This window comes from Pimephales promelas, chromosome 20 (assembly GCF_988280905.1).
Source record: "Pimephales promelas chromosome 20, fPimPro1.hap1.1, whole genome shotgun sequence".
Taxonomy (NCBI): Eukaryota; Metazoa; Chordata; class Actinopteri; order Cypriniformes; family Leuciscidae; genus Pimephales; species Pimephales promelas.
Genome location: NC_142788.1, coordinates 7828360 through 7847648, shown reverse-complemented (window position 1 = coordinate 7847648; position 19289 = coordinate 7828360). Strand labels below are relative to the sequence as shown.

At 42.1% G+C, this 19289-nt stretch overlaps 1 protein-coding gene across 3 annotated transcripts in view; it reads right to left on the bottom strand.

Moving 5' to 3' along the window:
• LOC120478337 (cadherin-like protein 26) overlaps nt 1-19289 on the bottom strand; it is a 37858-nt gene that overhangs the window by 7092 nt on the left and 11477 nt on the right. For 2 of the 3 annotated variants that reach the window (XM_089124181.1, XM_089124182.1), the window contains exons 5-12: nt 18416-18594; nt 18148-18279; nt 16027-16209; nt 15598-15917; nt 15346-15488; nt 14509-14733; nt 6134-6355; nt 4963-5081 (exon numbers count right to left, since the gene is read on the bottom strand). In XM_089124181.1, the coding sequence (XP_088980307.1) occupies nt 4963-5081; nt 6134-6355; nt 14509-14733; nt 15346-15488; nt 15598-15917; nt 16027-16209; nt 18148-18279; nt 18416-18594 (1523 nt within the window). The remainder of the gene's footprint in view (nt 1-4962; nt 5082-6133; nt 6356-14508; nt 14734-15345; nt 15489-15597; nt 15918-16026; nt 16210-18147; nt 18280-18415; nt 18595-19289) is intronic. The other variant, XM_089124183.1, reaches the window with a different exon arrangement.

Genomic DNA, 19289 nt, shown 5'->3' with positions numbered 1-19289 from the left:
AGTTCCCTTAAAAGGGAACCCAGAGTTTCTTGCGGTCTCCTTCCCTTTTTTAAAGAGGAAGTGCTGTTTAAACACCAACAATAATACTACAATGTATTTACACATTCTTTAAGGAACATATATTGTTTGTCCATTGTTTAATTTACTAAATCTTTTTTGCAGCACTTTGCCAAAAAATAAAAGGATTAAAACTTGGCTAAACTTTTATTTGATTACCACCATTTTTGATAATATATTTCTATTAAATCATTAAAAAAATTGCAATAAAAACATTTAATAGAACTCGATTATTTTTCAAACATAATTTAATAAGTTATTAATGATAAAAAATAAGATGTTAATCTAATTCATAATCAATTATTGAAGTTAGTTGATTAGATATGTTTTATTGAACAAATGTTTAATTTATTTAACTGTCATTTTAACTGATGATAATAATAACCGTAATTTAATAATGCAGTTTATATACAGTGGTGTGAATAAGTTTGGACACCCATGCTAAAGTTGCCTAAAAAGAGGAATAAAAAAATCATCTTTTGGATATTGATCTTAATGCCTTAATTAGAAAAATGAGGAAAACTCAACCTTTAAGGACACAATTTTTTTTGTGAATGAATAATGTATCATAAATAAATAAATGTTTTTCCTTAAAATACAGGGTGCATAAGTCAGGACACCCCTATGTTAAATTCCCATAGAGTCAGGCAGATTTTTATTTTTAAAACCCAGTTATTGCATGGATCCAGGATAATATGCATCCTGATAAAGTTCCCTCGGCCTGTGGAATTAAAATATCCCCACATCATCACACGCCTTCCCCCACACCTAGAGATTGGCATGGGGTACTTTCCATAAGATCATCTTTCAATGCAAATTAAACCAGCTATTAGGCTAACTGAAGCAAAAACCATGTCAATCTCAAGGCATGGTGAATGGTGTGTGATGATGTGGGGATATTTTAATTCCAAAAGCCGAGGGAACTTTATCAGGATGCATATTATCTTGGATCCATGAAATAACTGGCTTTTAAAAATAAAAATCTGCCTGACTCTATGGGAATTTAACATAGGGGTGTCCTGACTTATTCGGCATATGGCGCGCGCGCGAGGCAGATCTGGCCGTGCTCGCGCTTGCTCGTATCATCACTTATGATCTGCGCTTTTCCATAACGAATGATCTTTTGAACTAAACAGGCCTTATCTACTTGTGTTTGTGTGTCATATGAATAATAAATGCCCCATACATGGAATCAGAGTGCCTACTGTATGTAGTAAGTTAAGTTGTTCAGCTGCTAGCTGTTCATTTTCTTTAGACAAATATAATCAGGAAGACTGTTCAATTATAAATGAATGTAAATGGCATTTTCATCGTTTACTCACTGTTTACTTCCTTTTGAAGGTGTGAAAATGTGTTGGTTGAGTATTGCACATTGAGCAGGGTAAGCCCAAGCTAATTTGACATTATACATGACTACTTTGGTCTGGTTTACATAGTTACTGCCGTTCAGAATATGCTGAATTTTTTGTCAGTAGACTGATCTTTTCCCCATGAACCTGAATATACCTTTTTAAAGTCCTGGGTAATTTGGTTCATGCTGGCTAAAGTTTCACTGAACATACAGTATAGCCTACCTTGATTGCACCTTATATTTTCCAATTTCTACATATCATGATTACACATTATTTAAGGGGTAAATATATTCTCTATCTCAACATTATTTTTCCCCTGGCTATAATAATTGTCTCTTGTTTATTGGTACAATAATTTTGATTAGTTTTGGAGTGGCAGTGATTTGTAGCTGGTAATGGATGGTAAAGAGTAAGATAATGGCCTTAAAAAGATCTTAAAAAGAATTTAACAAATGAACATGAACTAGTTCATTTTTAGATAATAATAATAATAATTCATTACATTTATATAGCGCTTTTCTGGACACTCAAAGCGCTTCACATAGAGGGGGGGGGTCTCCTCAACCACCACCAATGTGCAGCATCCACCTGGATGATGCGACGGCAGCCATAGTTCGCCAGAACGCTCACCACACATCAGCTTACTGGTGGAGAGGAGACAGTGATGAAGCCAATTGGTGTATTTGGGGATGATTAGGAAGCCATGATGGACAGAATAGTATCCCCATTACTATACTGGGGCACTAGGACCCACACAGACCACAGGGTGAGCACCCCCTGCTGGCCACACTAACACCTCTTCCAGCAGCAACCTGGTTTTCTCAGAAGGTCTCCCATCCAGGTACTAACCAGGCTCAGCCCTGCTTAGCTTTAGTGGGCAACCAGGCTTGGGCTACAGGGTGATATTGCTGCTAGATATGTGAACTTAGTTCATTATTATCTGTGTGAACTGAACTTTGAGCTAGTTCTTTTTAACTATGAACTAGCACAACACTGCTCGGAACTCGATCGCGAAGCCACAGCTGAAGCGATCTCATATGAAGCAATCCGAGTGGCGTTGCCACGGCTGCGGATGCCATATGCCCCAGCAGCCTCTGAAAAAGTTTTAGTGGGACCTCACTTTTGCCCTCGAACTGTCGAAGACAAGCCAGCAGTGAGTGTGCGCCCTCGCCCGTAAGCTACGCGGACATGGCGACCGAGTCTATCTCCATACCGAGAAAAGAGATCCTCTGCACGGGGCAAAGTTTGCTCTTCTCCCAGTTGACCCGAACGCCCAGATGGGCTAGGTGCCGGAGCACAAGGTCTCTGTGTTCGCAGACCTGATCTCGAGAGTGTGCTAGGATTAGCCAGTCGTCGAGATAATTCAGGACGATTCTCGACAATCTTCGTAAAGATGGGAGGATACAGAGACAGCCCGAATGGGAGAACCGCTTACTGATGTGCCTGCCCCTCAAAAGCAAACCGAAGAAACGGTCTGTGTCGAGGTAAGATGGAGACATGAAAGTGAGTGTCATTCAGGTCTATCGCTGCAAACCAATCCTGGGGCCGAACACATTCGAAAATGCGTTTGGCCGTGAGCATCTTGAATGGCAGCTGGTGAAGGGTGCGGTTCAAAACGCTTGGGTCCAGAATCGGTCGTAACCCACCGGTTTTCATGGGAACAATGAAGTAGGGGCTGTAAAAACCCTGACCTCATCTTGGCTGGAGGGACAGCCTCGATTGCACCCTTCGCCAGCATTGCCACGACCATCGTAAAGCGGACTCCCCTGAAGCGGGGAGGAGACCATGCGAACTGAATAGCATAGCCGAGCCTGATAGTTCGGGCGACCCAATGGGACAGATTGGGGAGCTCTAACCAGGCCCCCAAAAACTGATCCAGTGGAATCATCCAAGCCACAGGCGTCCCCCCGGAGGGGCAGCGGGGCGGAGAGATCGGCACAGGCCGTTAATGGTTTAAAGCCCTAAATGGTTTAGCACCTATGTACTTAACGGACCTTCTTTCGCCCTACAATCCACCGCGTTCCTTAAGATCACTAAATTCAAGGCTTCTGGTCATTCCTAGGATATCGAAGTCCAGTAAAGGAGGGAGGGCGTTTTTTCTCCATCCAATCTGATGGAGTTTGGTTCCTTGCCACTGTCGCCTTGCTTTTGGCTTGCTTTGAGCTTGCTCAGTTGGGGTTATTTATTTAGTGTTTAGCAATGTTGTTGATCTGTGTTGTGCTACTTACATGTTATCACTGTGAAGCTGCTTTGATACAATCTGTATTGTGAAAAGCGCTATATAAATAAATGTGACTTGACTTGACTTGACAGGCGAGGGTGGCATAGCGACCCTGCGCACGTGCGCCAAGCTAACCCTGAGACCACCCTGTCCCCCAGCCGAACTACTAGCCCTGTTAGAGGAAGCAGAACGGGCCGTGGATGCGGGGACTCTCACTTTGAGATCATTGAGTCTAGATCTCAGTGTAGCGATGGTCATGTTCCCACAAAAGGAACATGAGTCATCCACGAGTGCTGCTTTTGCATGCTCAAAGCCCAAACACACAAAACAGCACTCGTGCCCATCAGAAGATGACAGATATCGACCGCAACCAGAAAAACACGGGCGAGACATCTTTAAAAAGACGCGCACCGTGCAGCTCTTTCAGGATAGGAAACTCTACAATGCTGAGGTGACCAGGGAGAAAACACAGAGTCTGGCAGACCGCAGCACAGACCGCAGGCAAAGTGAAGACTCACTGGGTACCACCGTCACACCAACACTGGAGAATCGCTCGTCTCGAAGAGGTGAGTTACTTGTGAACTCAGATCTGGCTTGTGGAGTGAAGAGATACTCTTGGCTCAGAAGCGAAAACTTACTGCGGTTGCGTTTGCTTCCTCCTTTTATACTAACGAGGTGAGGCGGAGTTACGCTATGCAAATTCTGCAGACCCATGGCATTTTCTTGCCATTGGCTCGTTTTTTAATACTCGATGAGGATTGGCTTTCTAGGCGAAACCCCTATTCTCCGTCATCCGACGTAACTCGGAGTGACTACGAAAGGGAACTACTAATTCTATTCAGCAAGGACATATTAAATTGATGAAAAGTGACAAAGACCTTTACAATGTTATAAAATATTTCTATTTCAAATAAATGTTCTCTTTTCATTAATAAATAATATCTAAATATGTATCACAATGGCCCCCCTCCCAGAAAGCGATAAAAAAATAAATAAAGCAACATCAGCTGTTTTTAACATTGATGTTTCTTGAGGATCAAATCGGCATATTAGAATGATTTCTGAAAGATTATGGGACACTAAAGACTGAGTAATGATGCTGAAAATTCAGCTTTGATCACAGGAATAAATTACATTGTAAACTATATAACAATATACAGAAATTACCATTAAATGAACAAATGCTGTAAAATAACTGTTCATTATTTCATGTTATTACATAATGTTGACATATATAACCTTGTTGTAAAGTGTTGCCAAAAAAACTGAATAAAATGCACCAATTCAAATATTACTGAAGGACCACTACTGTGGGTTGTGTAATGAAATTACCATGCAGTCTGTTCCTGGAGTTTCCATATTTGATTTGATGAGATTACCAATGGCATCGTCCATTTCAATAATTTTTTGATCTGCCTTGCAGGAGATCAGAAGGACCATTGAGCACATTGCTGAAAAAAGAGAGAATTTCTGTTTACTTTGGTCCAACCGTGGTTAGATTAACAGTGGAAGACTGCCAGAGATGGTTAGTCATAGTGGAAAGGTTGTGTTCTCACATTCACAGCAATCAAACACACTCAGGAAAACCAGTGAGCATTCTTTAGATTAGGCCTAGAAATCACATAAAAACACAACACAAAGTTCTACCAATATTCACCTTAATACTGTTGGATATCCTCCTGACGAGAGACCCTGAATAACCAATGACTCCTTTAAGTCAGATAAATCCGTTCAGATAAATTATTTTAATAATTTATAAATTATTTTGATAATTATGTTGCCGAACAATCTGTGCACATTCGAGCAAGATCATTTTGTGAGTATGACAAAGCAGACCGTGGTAAACTGTAGCATATATGGATTCCAGTATGTCATTGATTAGAGTCATGTGCGACTGGATCAACATGAGATTCTCATAAGTGTACGTTAGTGCACAAACTTTTCCACTATGAGGTAACACTTTATTCGATAGTCCACTTTAGACATTCTACTATAAGTAACTTTTCAACTACATGTCAACTAACTGTCATTAACTGTCAACTACTAACACTTTATTTTGTTGGTCCCCCAACAGACATTCAACTGACTATAAGTAACTGGGCGACTACAAGTAAACTTATTCTCCTAACCCAAAGCCTAACACCTAACCATAACCTAACAGTCTACTGACAGTCTACTATTATATACTAATACTCTAATGACAGTTAGTTGAAAAGTTACTTATAATTAGTACAACGTCTAAAGTGATAAAGTGTAACCCACTATGATTCACCATCTTTGGCGGTCTGGAACAATAAAATAGAAGTGTATTTCTCAAACGTCAATAAATACCAGCCTCTACAGGTTTCCACAACATTTTCATTGTTGTTTTACCACACCTTTAATGGTTGGATTGACTTGTACAGAAGGATGGGTTTTTAATCCAAGAAAACTGTTTGCGAAATCCTTTCATTAACTATTAGGACTATTAATACCATCAAAACATTTTAAATCACTGCATTACCAATGAAGACCAGAACTGTAAGACCAACGATCCAGGCTGCAGAACGTCCCATTTGAGCCATCCGAGCCATCCTGACATGGCAGTTGGAAGCGATAGAGCAGTCACACACTGTGACAGACAGGTTTTGGATGGAGGACAATCCCTGCTGGTCTAATATTTTGATCTGGAGGAGGTGATGACCTGAATACACACTGTGTTCTTTTACAAGACTCACTGTTGTGCCTTCAAGAGAAAAAGATGTGTTAGTATTACTGCTAGAAGATACAAAATTACAACCTCAAAGAGGTGGTGGAAGAGCGCTGTCTTTCTAAGGGGGCTTTTACACTCGTTTGCTGCGGTCTGAGCGTGTTTGTTCACGGCATCCCCCGCAGCGTTGATCTGGTTTCACACTCAACTTGATTCTATAAAACCCTGATGCGTTTGCATGCAAACTTGCACGGCGCATGATATAAAACAGAACATGGGTCAATGTTGTGTTTTTTATCAATTCGCTACTATTTTGCGCAGTGGAGTGAACAATAGAGGTTTACTGTGCGTGTCTCACATAAGGTGGCCTCCTGCTGCTTGCAAACCAGACTGATCTCATGAAGTAGCGTGTGTATGCCACGCCAATTCGTATTTCCATTTTTGGCGTGCTATCAAGACGCATAATCGCCTTTCAGCGTGTTTATGAACGCCGTTGACTTAACGTTAGGGATGTCCCGATACCACTTTTTCACTTCCGATACCGATACCGATGCCGCACCTTTGGCTTTTGCCGATACCGATATTAGTCCGATATTTTTTTTTTCGTGGTCCGACGTGCCGTATACGGCCCACAACAGGGGTGCACATAACTTTATCAGTGAGTTACTCAGGTGAGTACCAGAAGATGGTGTTTGGTACTCACACATGTAGCGTGGTCTTAAGTGCAGTCTTCCTCACTGTCCTCCTCAGTGTCACCACCACTGTCCTCTTCAGTGTCCTCTGCTTCAGCTTCCTGCATGGTAGATGAAGATGCTGCAGATGCACCTCCCTGTCCTTGGTTGAGCCTCCGATTAGCTGTCTCCATCCACAGGTCAACAGCTTGCTTTGGGTCAAATGTCTCTGTGGTCTGCTTTGACAGGTGTATTTGCATCAGGGCTGTGAGACGAGCATGTGACAGACGAGATCTGTACTTGGTTTTAATTATGTTGAGATGTGAGAATCCCCTCTCACAAGCTGCACTGCTTAAAGGCAGCGTTAGAGACAGCTTAACCATCTTGTTGATGTTGGAGTAATCATCTGGGTTACTTGTATTTACTATTTGGACCAAGTCATACACAGAAGAGGCTCCCAGGCGTTTTCCTGCCTGCTTTAAGCGCATCCATTCTGTCACAGTGGTGTCTTTGTCAAGTTGCAATGTGGCCTCATATTTCTTGAGAATGCTACAAACTGTCGTGTTTCCAAAACTGTGGAGGTCTTGCATTTCCTGAGGCCATGTTGAAGGATCAAATACTAAAAAATGATCACATGACTTGAGGGAGTCATATCTAATTTCAAACTCTTCAATTAACCCCCTGAGTAAGTTTGTCTTATCTCTGTCAGCATCAGCATTAGAAACAGTGTGTGCCCTGTGGCCTTCACTATCAAGCAGAAGTGTGAACTGTCCAATGGCCACCATGAGTTCATCCTTACATTCTCCAATGGTCAGCTTTTCCTTCTGAAACCTAATGGATGTGGTCTTCAAAATGTTACCAATGTCAAGCATGTTTGACAAAAAGCACTGAAAACGCTCTGAGCAGATATGCTGTAAGTCACTGTTATCACTTTTAGCCAGTTGCATTTTAATGGCTGGCAATAGTCTTGATATTTTTAACAGCGTTTCATGCCTCCATGCAGACCATCTGATATTATGAAACTTACCCAGCTTCACAAAAGATATCCCATTTTCTTCACACAGCTTCTTCAGTTCAGCAGTTTTTTTTGCTCCACCTTTTTGTAAATAAAACTGCAGCAGCTTGACCACAGAACGATTAAATGTCTCACAGTAAGGAACGTTGCGATCAGCTGATTTTGCGCAGTTCTCCAGTGTGTGTGCCGTGCACAGAATGTGCACAAGGGAGTCTCCGACCGCAGCAAGTTGCCGGAGTTTTGGCACAACGCCGTTGTACATACCGACGTTGACAGCAGCCCCGTCTGTGCACACAGCCACCAACTTTGTTGTCCAGTCATCCAAGCCTGTGTCCTGGAAAAGTCTCACAAGTCCGTCTGTTATGGCCTGCGCAGTTCGGTCAGCACCCAATTCAATCAGTCCAATAAAATCTGAGGTAAACTCTCCGGTGCTGGACACAGAAACAATGTAAACGATTTCCTGCTCAGTTTTTGTGATGTCCTCAGAACCATCAAAAAGCAGCCCCCAAAATTCAGCAGACTGCAACTTGGCTCGTAACTCCCCGCTGATGGCACTGGCGATGCTTTGCATGATGCGCGAGCCGCCTTCACGTGAATGATATGCACCTCCGACATTTACTCCTAGCCGCTTCAGTAAAGGAATATCCTCAGAATAGGAAGACATAGGACGTGCGTGTTTAGCTTTATGGAAAGCGAGGAGAAAAATATTAAACAGAGCTTGTCGCTGTTCTTCATTCAGCTTGTCTCGCCATCTGGCAAGTGGGCGACTAGATATTTCTTCTCGGCTAGCTTGTTTATTAGCAATAGCTTGCGCCACATTCGTGTGCTCCTTGCTCTTTTCATGTTTGTCAAATAAAGGATGGTTGAAATTCTTTGAGCCTTTATAAAACGCACCTGTTTTGTCTGCTAGATGTGGATTTGAGCGGCACATCTTGCACCACATTTCAGTGCGCTCGTCGTTCGCTTCAAGCCACGGCACATCTTTGAGCCACTTTTCCGAAAAAAGTCTTTTTTTCGGCTCTGGCTCCAGTTGGCGTTTCTTTGAAGGTGGCGAAATGCCAAAAAAGCTGCTTAACGTCTGTTGTTTTTTGGACATCTCTGGCAGTAGGCTAGTTAGTTGACAAGCAACATGTCGTGGGTAAAGTTAGATGAGAAGATTAAGTACGCAAAAACGCGGAGTAACACAAGTCGCATTACGCATTTCTAATTATTGTTGCGCATGCGTACCTGCGTACCAGTTATGTGCACCCGTGTTTATAGGTTTAACTTTGTGAAAGACAAAACAAAACAAACACAAAAGTAAACATAATACATATCTTTGGAAAGCTGAGAAACTCGTGATTCGAACGACGTAAACCATTTTAAGATACAATCAACACAGCGGGCACAATCTGTCTCTTTGTCAGACCACCAACAGCCAAAACAAACCAACACAAACTGGAAGAAACTCACCAATTAGCCATCTGTTAGTCCACATTCCAACAAAAATGGTTTGGTTTCACTGTAAAGCGTCCATACAATCCAATTTGAAGAAGTTTTTAGTCCAAAACAATTGTATATATGAATAAACATCCATGGAATGTAAATAGTAGCATTTCGCGTTAGCCGACAGCGCTATCACAACTTCGACGCACTAATGCTACGTTCACACCGGACGCGAATAGGGCGTCAGGCGCGAATGATTTCAATGTTAAGTCAATGCAAGAAAAATTCCTGCGGCGCGAATGAGGCGTGGAGCGCGGCGCGGAAGACGCGAATACGCCTCATTCGCGCGTCAAGTTGGCGCGAATGGCGCGAATTGAGCGTTGTGCATTCACGCGTTTGACGCGAATTCGCGTCTGCCGCCCGAGTTGAAAAATCTGAACTTTGGCGTGAATTCGCGCCGCGTTAACCAATCAGGAGCCTAGCTGCTTGCTCATGTGGTGAAGTGTCTGGATGCTTCAATAAATTATTTTGTTAATATGACTAAATGCATGGTGGGATTATGCACAACAAAGCAAATGTTTCATCACTTAAAACATTATTTCTATATGGAGACATGTTCATTTTGTATTGAATGTTATTCATTCCATATCTAGAAATAGTATTATGTTGTAAAGACAATCAACATATGTGCATAAATTCGTGTCTGGACGTGAGAGAGAGAAAAAAATCACAGGAACTTTTGAAGGCTGGCTCTATTTATTATCAAAACAAAAATAAATGACAGCTAGATTAGATGGATGAGGGGCCGGGCGAGGGTGATCCTCGCTCAGATGCGGGACAACAGGTCATCAAACTGGGCGCGTGACAGGCGAAAGTACCGCTGACAGCGGCCGTCATCCAGCGCAGCTCCTGGAGCGAGCAAATGGTGAAACTCGCCAAACGGTTCGGCTCCGAAGGGTCCGGTGGACACAAATATACGGCGACGATGATCCCCACGCCGCTGTTCTGCTATCCAGAGTAGAGCGGTAACTCTCTTGATGAATGCTCGGTCGACATAAAAACAATGACCGCCAACGGATTTTGATTCTGACGCGCGTCACGCGCGTAAATTTCGCTTCAAACTTTACGCGCGCCAGTTTCGCTCTTGACACGCGAATTAACACTAGTGGTCAAGCGTCTAGACGCGTCAGGCGCGAATTTGACGCGCGATTCGCGTCCAGTGTGAACATAGCACAACACTATTGATCCGTCTAACTTCAGTTGAAACGTAAACATTGGAGAAAAAAGAATGTCAAAATGGCCGCTGACCCATGAACTATTGATTGACAGGTCATTTTAGCCAATCGGCGAGTGTTAGGGGTGTCTTCTAAACTCCAACAGCCAACGAGCGTGCCTGGTGAAGATCGGTACCTACCTCTCTTTGGGTGACAGTTTATCTATCCAGTTGCAATAGAGATTGAAATGACGCTATTTTCTGATAGCCAATGAATTTCTGAAAAGACTGAAATGCAGCTTTTGTGGGTGGAATCATCCGATTACATTAGAATCCGTGCGCAAAGCGAGAGTGCGCGCGTGTGCGTAAACACAACAATCATCACGTGACAGGCTGCGCCGCTAAACTGGATATCGCTCATATTTTTTTCTCCCCTCCGATCTCCGATCTAGCGTTCTGGGCCGGTATCGGCGCGATACCGATGCCGTGGATCGGATCGGGACATCCCTACTTAACGTTATATAAATATATGACTTACCTCAACCCCGTCCCTAAACCTAACCGTCACTGGGGTTAATGGCATTTATGACTGTTCCCTCACCATCCTAGGTAAAAAAAAAAGATATGACTTACCTCAACCACATCCCTAAACTTAACCGTCACTGGGGTTAATGGCATTTATGACTGGAGATTTGACTGCGTGTTCAGACACGCGGAATGACACGGACGTTAATGGCGTAGACATACATGCATACACGCGGATACACGCGGATAGCTCAAAATGCGTAGAGATAACACGCCACCTGACTCGAAAGTGGCGTGTATGTTTACGCAAAAGTCATGATGTCATGTTGTGCAAACAGACTCTTTTGAGGAGACAGTGGATTTGAAAATCTGTTGCCCTGATTCCACACGCAATGCACTGAGTACACTGCAGGCTCACTCTCGCTCGTATCCAAGGTAAATCATCAACACTATCATCCCTTACAAATTTAACTGAATACATCACAATAAGCTAAAACGTATGGAGGTCAATTTGCTTCCTGAACATGTGCGCACCAGAGTCCATGTTGCTTTCACATTCACGCGAACCACGGCACGGTTTGGGAGTAAAGGCGGGCATACACTGTGCGATTTTCGTCCGATTTTGAGCCGAATTCTGACTCGTGCGACTCATTTTCGTGTCGGACCGATTTTCAGCTTTGTCGTTTGTCGTGCAGTGTTCGTGCAGTGTACAGGGAGAAACGAGAGGCGATTAACCTCTCACGATCGACAATCGGATGGTCGGATGAATTTCTGGCATGTCAGAAATTTTGGTCGCTCCTCGTGACTATATCGCACAGTTGAAGCAAAGCTACGAACCGATTGCCCTAAACTCAGTGTTTTTTCCCTCACTGCACCTGCGCGAAAACAGAAGTTTAACCATTTCATCTGCAGCAAAAATAAAATTAAAATAAAAACGAGCTACAAATTACTGTTGCTTACCTCCAGTTCGTGTTGCAAAATGGATAATATTACCCACCGTCTTCAAGCCACCTGATATGTAACACCTCTTTTATTATTTTGTCAAACAATGTTTTTGAAATAAACCTGTTTTTAATTTTCATTGACGATTAATTATGGCAATGTTCGGACATATTATAGACTGTTAATAGTTATTTTATATGTATATAATTCATTGTAATCGACCTAAATGTTTTAGACAATTTTTAATGAGGAATAAGATTAATATTTTATTATCCTCACAGCACGTTGGTTATGTGCTGTGAAAATATTGCGTGGCAAATTAATTATAATAGCGGATTAATTTAATAGTAAAATTAGCCTATAGGCCTCCCTTAATAATGATAATATAATAATAATAATAATTAAATGCATAAATTGAAAATACTAAATCATCTTGCCTTAAAAAAGTGATCCTGAAGACATTAATTGGTTTGATTAGATTTGGAGATGAACTGTGCAGGACAGTCGATCGGCAGGAGCAGGATTGGGCACCCTTGCTCTAATAATGCCTCAACCCCGTTGAGGCATTATTAGATTGAGACATTATTAGAGTCTGACAATACCTCTCTCAATCCAGAGATATTGTCAAAACAAGCATCTGCTATAGGGGGTTATCGCAGATATTACACGTATAGTGTGAGCAGTGAAGTCGCAGCTCGACGATCGGACCGTACAGTGTGAGCACATAAATCCTGAACTTTGGCTTTGCATCGCATGCGATTTACTCGTTCAGTGTGAGTAGGTACCTTGCAGAAATCGCACAGACATCGCACAGTGTATGCCCGCCTTAACCGAACTCAGACCACCTCCTCTAGGTAGTCTCGGGTTTGGTACGCCAATGTGCACCCAAGTCCCATGACAGCATTCACATGCGATAGCGATTTTTCAAGCGAATTGTGCCCCGTTCCGAACTAAACTGCCAGTGTGACAGAGATCTCTTGCATAACAGCCCGTTCTCATCCTTTAGCGTCACATAGAACGCTATATGACAAAACAGCGCTATACTACGCACATGGCACCCTTTATCGTTAATATTCACACAAACCCAAGGCGTCATAAATCCTTTAGCGTAATATCAGACTACCCTACCCCACACCTAAACCTAACCATCACAGCGCGTGTAATTTTTACAATAACGGGTGCCATGTGCGTAGTATAGCGCCGTTTTGTCATATAGCGTTCTATATGATGCTAAAGGATGAGAATGCGTTGGGCATTATTAGAGCAAGGGTGCCCAATCCTGCTCCTGCCGATCGACTGTCCTTCACAGTTCATCTCCAAATCTAATCAAACCAATTAATGTCTTCAGGATCACTTTTTTAAAGGCAAGTTTGATTAGAGTTGAAGATGAACTGTGCAGGACAGTCAATCAGCAGGATCAGGGGCCTCATTTATAAAACTGTACGTTGGATTTACATCAGAAGTGGCGTACGGATGAAACATTGGACGTGCCTACATACAGAAATATTCGGATTTATAAAAATGTACGCAAGCAGATCCTACGCAGTTTTCCGTTAATAAATCAATTCTAAATGTAGCGCAGCTTTTGCAGCTTCATGTCACACCCATAATTGCCCATAAATAGTCCGTGAAACGCCCACAAGTTAATATTCATCGATTGTGAAATCACGGCAGACACAGAGGAAAACCGAGAAATGTAACTTCTTGTGCGTCATTACGCATTGGCATCATGGCATTTTATTACCATCCATTTGATTGCATCTGACAAGCTACAGATGTGTTATGAGGATGAATTGCTAGCACACCAATATAAGCCACAGTAAACCTCTCTTGTATTCCAGAACATATTTCACTTTTCTTTTTGCAAATATGTGTTAATTTGCATTTCTGTTGTAATCTTCGTTTGATTTTGTTTGTATTACTGGTGAAAAAAACGGGTGTTCGAGTAGACTGTCAATTGTAAGACTTGCTTTGTGACATCTTCATGTTTTTTATGAGGCGCAATTTTGCCATTTCTTTTACACAATGGTCTACAGTTTCACACACTTTCACGTGTTTCTTCCATCTGCCATTTCTCATTTCACCCATTTTTGTGAGTACACCTGGGTGGGAGTTTGCGTGAAGGACCGCACATTTTCCCGTCAAGTTTGCTTTTTATAAATACCAATCATTGCGTGGAGAGCGGCGTACGACGCCTTTTGTGCGTGGGCAACGTTTATAAATGAGGCCCCTGGATTGGGCACCCCTGACCTAGAGTAACACAACATAACGCTGTTCTTATTTATTTTAAATGACAACTTATTTTACTTCTGGGATGTTTTTTCCAGATTGAAACAGGACATTCAGTGAGGAATAGTGTAGGGTGGATTGGGATGAGTGAAGTAGATGGTGGTATTACCATGGGTTGGTTCAACTCTCCATTTGTCCTTAACATCTCCTAAAAGCTCATAGTGGAAAGGTGAACTGTATGGAGGAAGGTCCAGGTCTACAGCTGTGATGTTGGCCACTGTGGGCTCTTTATCCAGACATATGTTGACTGTGTTCACTTCTAGCATTGGTACGTTATCATTTTCATCATTCAGGTGAATAAATAGAGTTCCAGTCCCTGTCAGCGGTGGGACACCTGCCAATCGGAGACAAACAGAAAAATTAATTTGGAGTACAAAACATGATAATGTTTTCATACATGTTCATTCATGAGTTTAGCTTTCTTCATGATGAAAATAGGACAGTTGTTTCACCCTAATATTTCTGACACTGACTGCTATAGAATGTCTTGCAATTGGTGGCAGACTTCATGCTATTATCGTAAGTATGGTTACACAAGACTAACTGGATAGATAATTTTTCCATGTATTTTCCGCTAGATGGATTTTAATGTTGGACCCTGTGTGGTTAATTACTTCATTAAATTCAATTTGTAAATCATTTCGAAATAAAATCACTTATTTGTCCAGGTATACTTTAAGTATTAAGTTAAGTGTGTTATGCTCACCAAGGCTACGTTTATTCGATAAGAAATGCAGTAAAAGAAATGCCATTGTGCTGCCTAATATTTTTTTTTGGAAACGGTGATAACTTTTTCAGGATTCTTTGCTGAAAAGTTCAAAAGAACAGCATTTATTTGAAATATAATTTTTTGTAACAAAAAAAAATATTATCTGTCGAGTTGGATTAATTGAATGTATCTTTTGCTGAATAAAAATAAGAATTTCTATAAAAACCATCATCTTACCATCATCCACAGTATATAGGGTTGCTCTATAGGTGCCATTTATCCCAAATGGCGACTCTCTGTCCAGAATTTTATTTGTGGATACTAGTCCAGTCTTTGCATCAACAGTTATCCACCCATCAATATCTTCACCTTTAACGAATCTGAGAAACGAAGAAACACTAGATGAATTCACCTTTGTTTATCTGTGATCCTGTACCTCCAATAAACTACAGTGGCATTAGTTTTATACATATTATTAGCATCTCGTACTTAAATGTGTTTATATGGCTTCCATCCATGTCTTTAGCAGTGAAGGTTGCAAGACTTGTTCCTGCTGCTATGTTCTCCATTATGTAAACGTGTTTAACAGAGGGTGTAAATACTGGAGGGTCGTTGACATCTTCAACATAAATGGTCACTGGAATGGTATTATAGAGGTTTTCAACACTCATGCCAGAGTTTTGAGGTATTTTGTTGAGCTCCCACATAGCATTCGGCACTTGCTTTTTGACCTTACATGAAAAGTAAGGAATTTCGTTCTGCACACTAATGGATAGATTTTGGTATGATTGCTCCTCATAGTCCATTTGCTAGGCGTTGGAATGTAGGAATGAGCCAAAAAATAAAGATAGTTTAGAGAGGTGTCAACATGAATGTATGCATAATATATTTCTTACACCAACAAAACAGTTTGCCTACCTTAACAACTGTTAAAATCCCCTCGTTTGTATTAGGGTCTGTTTCAATTTTGAATTGCTCCCTTTTATCTCCATGGATAGTGTATTTGGCTTTCCAGGCTTTTGAACCACGTTCGTCTTTGTCTGTTACTTGCAGTCGCAGAACTTCAACTTCAGTTTCCCGCTCCTTGACCTTCCCAGGTCCCTGAAACACAAGTGAAATATTTGGTTACGTTTTATATAACAACCTGTATTAAATATATATATATATATATATATATATATATATATATATATTTAACAAGAATATCACAAGCATTAAAACTTGAAAACTTCAATGTCCAATGTGAAACGAATTGGTTAACCTAATGTAACCTCGGTTCTCTCTAGATGAGGGAATGAGTATTGCGTAAGTTTAGCTTACGCTACGGGAAAGATTCATCTTCTCGAGATATTATCCTTAATTTTGTATCTATTGTCAACACAGTGCAGCAGCTAGCAGACCTAGAGAAGGCTGTCTAGGGTGCTCATTGGCTGCCCTGCGGCAACTGCAGCAGCCTACCACTAAGCCCGACGTGACGCCACGTCCAATGAAGGGCGTGCATGCCCTCAACGCGCCCTAGCCCTTGGAATGGGCGTGGCTTAGCGTATATAAGCGGGGCTCGGAGGCTGAATCTCTGGTTTTCATCGACTGAAACGAAATAGCGCTCGTGGCACGAGCATGGCAGGTTACGCAATACGAGAGATCCTCTCATAAGTGAACGTATCGGTTACCATATAACGTAATCTCGATTCTCTCTAGATGAGGGAACGAGTATTGTGTAACCTGCCGTGCTCCCTGACCGGGCAGAGGAGATTAACATCGCTCTTACTATCGGATGCTGGCAGAGCCCATAGGGAAATGACCTGAAATGAGCCAATTACTTATCCATATCTAGGTTTGAGGATAACTTTAGTCATTTGGTCCAAACGCAAGACACGCAGCACTGACAAGCGTGTAAGTCCCCCGCACCTTTTACTGATGACAGTGTGATCAGAAAAATGGTTTTCAATAATAGGTATTTTAAATCCACAGAGTCTAAAGGTTCAAAGGCGTATGCTTTCCGGGCCTCCAGAACCAAATCCCACATAGGAACTAAAGGGGGACGCGGGGGATTCATTCTCCTGGCTCCTCTAAGGAAGTGGATGACAAGCTCATTGCTTCCTATTGAATGGCCATGCGTAGATTCTGAGAAGACTGCAATGGCTGCCACATAGACTTTAAGCATGGAATGGGACCTTCCCTCGTCCAGCAGCATTAGAAGAGTGGAGCCTCATGGAGAAAGGTGCATTCCACGATTAAGCAAGCTCCGAGTGAAGCTCTGGGAGGAAGGGCACAGGCCTGGCTGAGGGCACTTGATGGCTCCTTAGGCGGTGACCACTTAAGACGAGTCAATGGCCTGTGAAAGGAGGCGAATCAGCTCAGCGTCCACTCCCGTGTGGGTCCTGCCAGATTCCTGGATCCAGGAGGAGGCGGAGTGATTGGAACTCAACCAATCCTCGCTGTCCGTAGCCAGAATGGAACAGCTGTCTTCTGCGACGAGTCCTTCCGCCTCATCATCAGATGAGACGGCACAGTGGGCCAGTGGCTGCGCATCGGTGAGGGGGGACGGAGAAGGCGAGGGTGAGGCTTGAGGGAGGGACTCCGGTGAGCGATTCGCAACGGCTACAGGCTCCGGCGGCCTTTGAGAACGCCGCTTCTTCCAGCGCGGTCCTACAAAGGGTGGAGAGACAGCTTCGGTGGTGACAGCTTCGAGTCGAGCCCACAGGGTTGAATCTTCTCAGAATTCAGCGATGCGGAGAGCTTCACTGATATATGCTAAGCCACGCCTATTCTGGCAGGCTAGGATGCGTTGAGGGCGCGAGCGCCCTTCATTGGACGTGACGTCACATCTGGCTCAGTGGTGGGCTGCTGCAGTTGCCGCAGGGCAGCCAATGAGCACGCTAGATAGCCTGCTCTAGGTCTGCTAGCTGCTGCACTGCGTTGAAAATAGATACAAATTTAAGGATGATTTTTGGCTTCAATATCTCAAGAAGATGAATCTTTTCCATAAGGTAAGCTAAACTTACACAATATGGGAGAACCTCTAATAAGAGAACCTACTGTTTTGCCAGAGAACCCTGGAAGATTGTTGTTTTCGTCGAAAATATTGATTATCACTGTACTTGTACTTGACAATTGTATCTTTTCCCCTTTGTCCTTTGCTTCAACCAGGATTGTATATGTCTGAGCTTTCTGGAAAAGATTAATTAAGTAGATTTCTTTTGTAGGAATGAATACATATTAATAAAGCACAAATTGGAATGCATATTATCTGAATGAAATGTAACAGGTAAATAATTATTACCAATGAAAGAAATTAGTTTCATACCTCATAGTCCAAACACCCTCTAAAATAAACTGTCCCATATTTTTGTCCTTTTTGCTGCTGAATATAAAATTCAACATTATCTTGTTTTGGTGTGAAAGCCTTTATTGTTAAATCAAATGTTCCATTGTTTGTACTTGAATCATCTCCATCAGTTGCCAGTACTCTCAGTACTTCTTTACCTAGGAAAAAATGTGCTACATGAATGTAAAGTAATTTCTTCACCCTCCAAGTATTTATTTGATATTGAAGGATATTTCACCTAGACCTTATTTAATCTCTTATGTTGTTTCACACCTGTATGCTGTTATTAATGTTGTACTACAGAATCCAATCCTATCTGGACATGATTTCACATTGTATTTATATTGTCTCATACAATTGGAAACAATCATACAATTACATCTGTAATGACATCTAGACGCCTAAATTTAACTGTTGACCCCTTAAACCTACCTATACTACCAAACCTTAAAAATGCACTTACCTAAAGGATTATTAGGAACACCTGTTCAATTTCTCATTAATTCATTTATCGAATCAACCAATCACATGGCAGTTGCCTCAATACATTTAGGGGTGTGGTCCTGGTAAAAACAATCTCCTGAACTCCAAACTGAATGTCAGAATGGCAAAGAAAGGTGATTTAAGCAATTTTGAGCATGGCATGGTTGTTGGTGGCAGACGGGCCGGTCTGAGTATTTCACAATCTGCTCCATTACTGGGATTTACAGGCACAACCATTTCTAGGGTTTACAAACAATGGTGTGAAAAGGGAAAAACATCCAGTTTTTCGGCAGTCATGTGGGCAAAAATGCCTTGTTGATGCTAGAGGTCAGAGAAGAATGGGCCGACTGGTTCAAGCTGATAGAAGAGT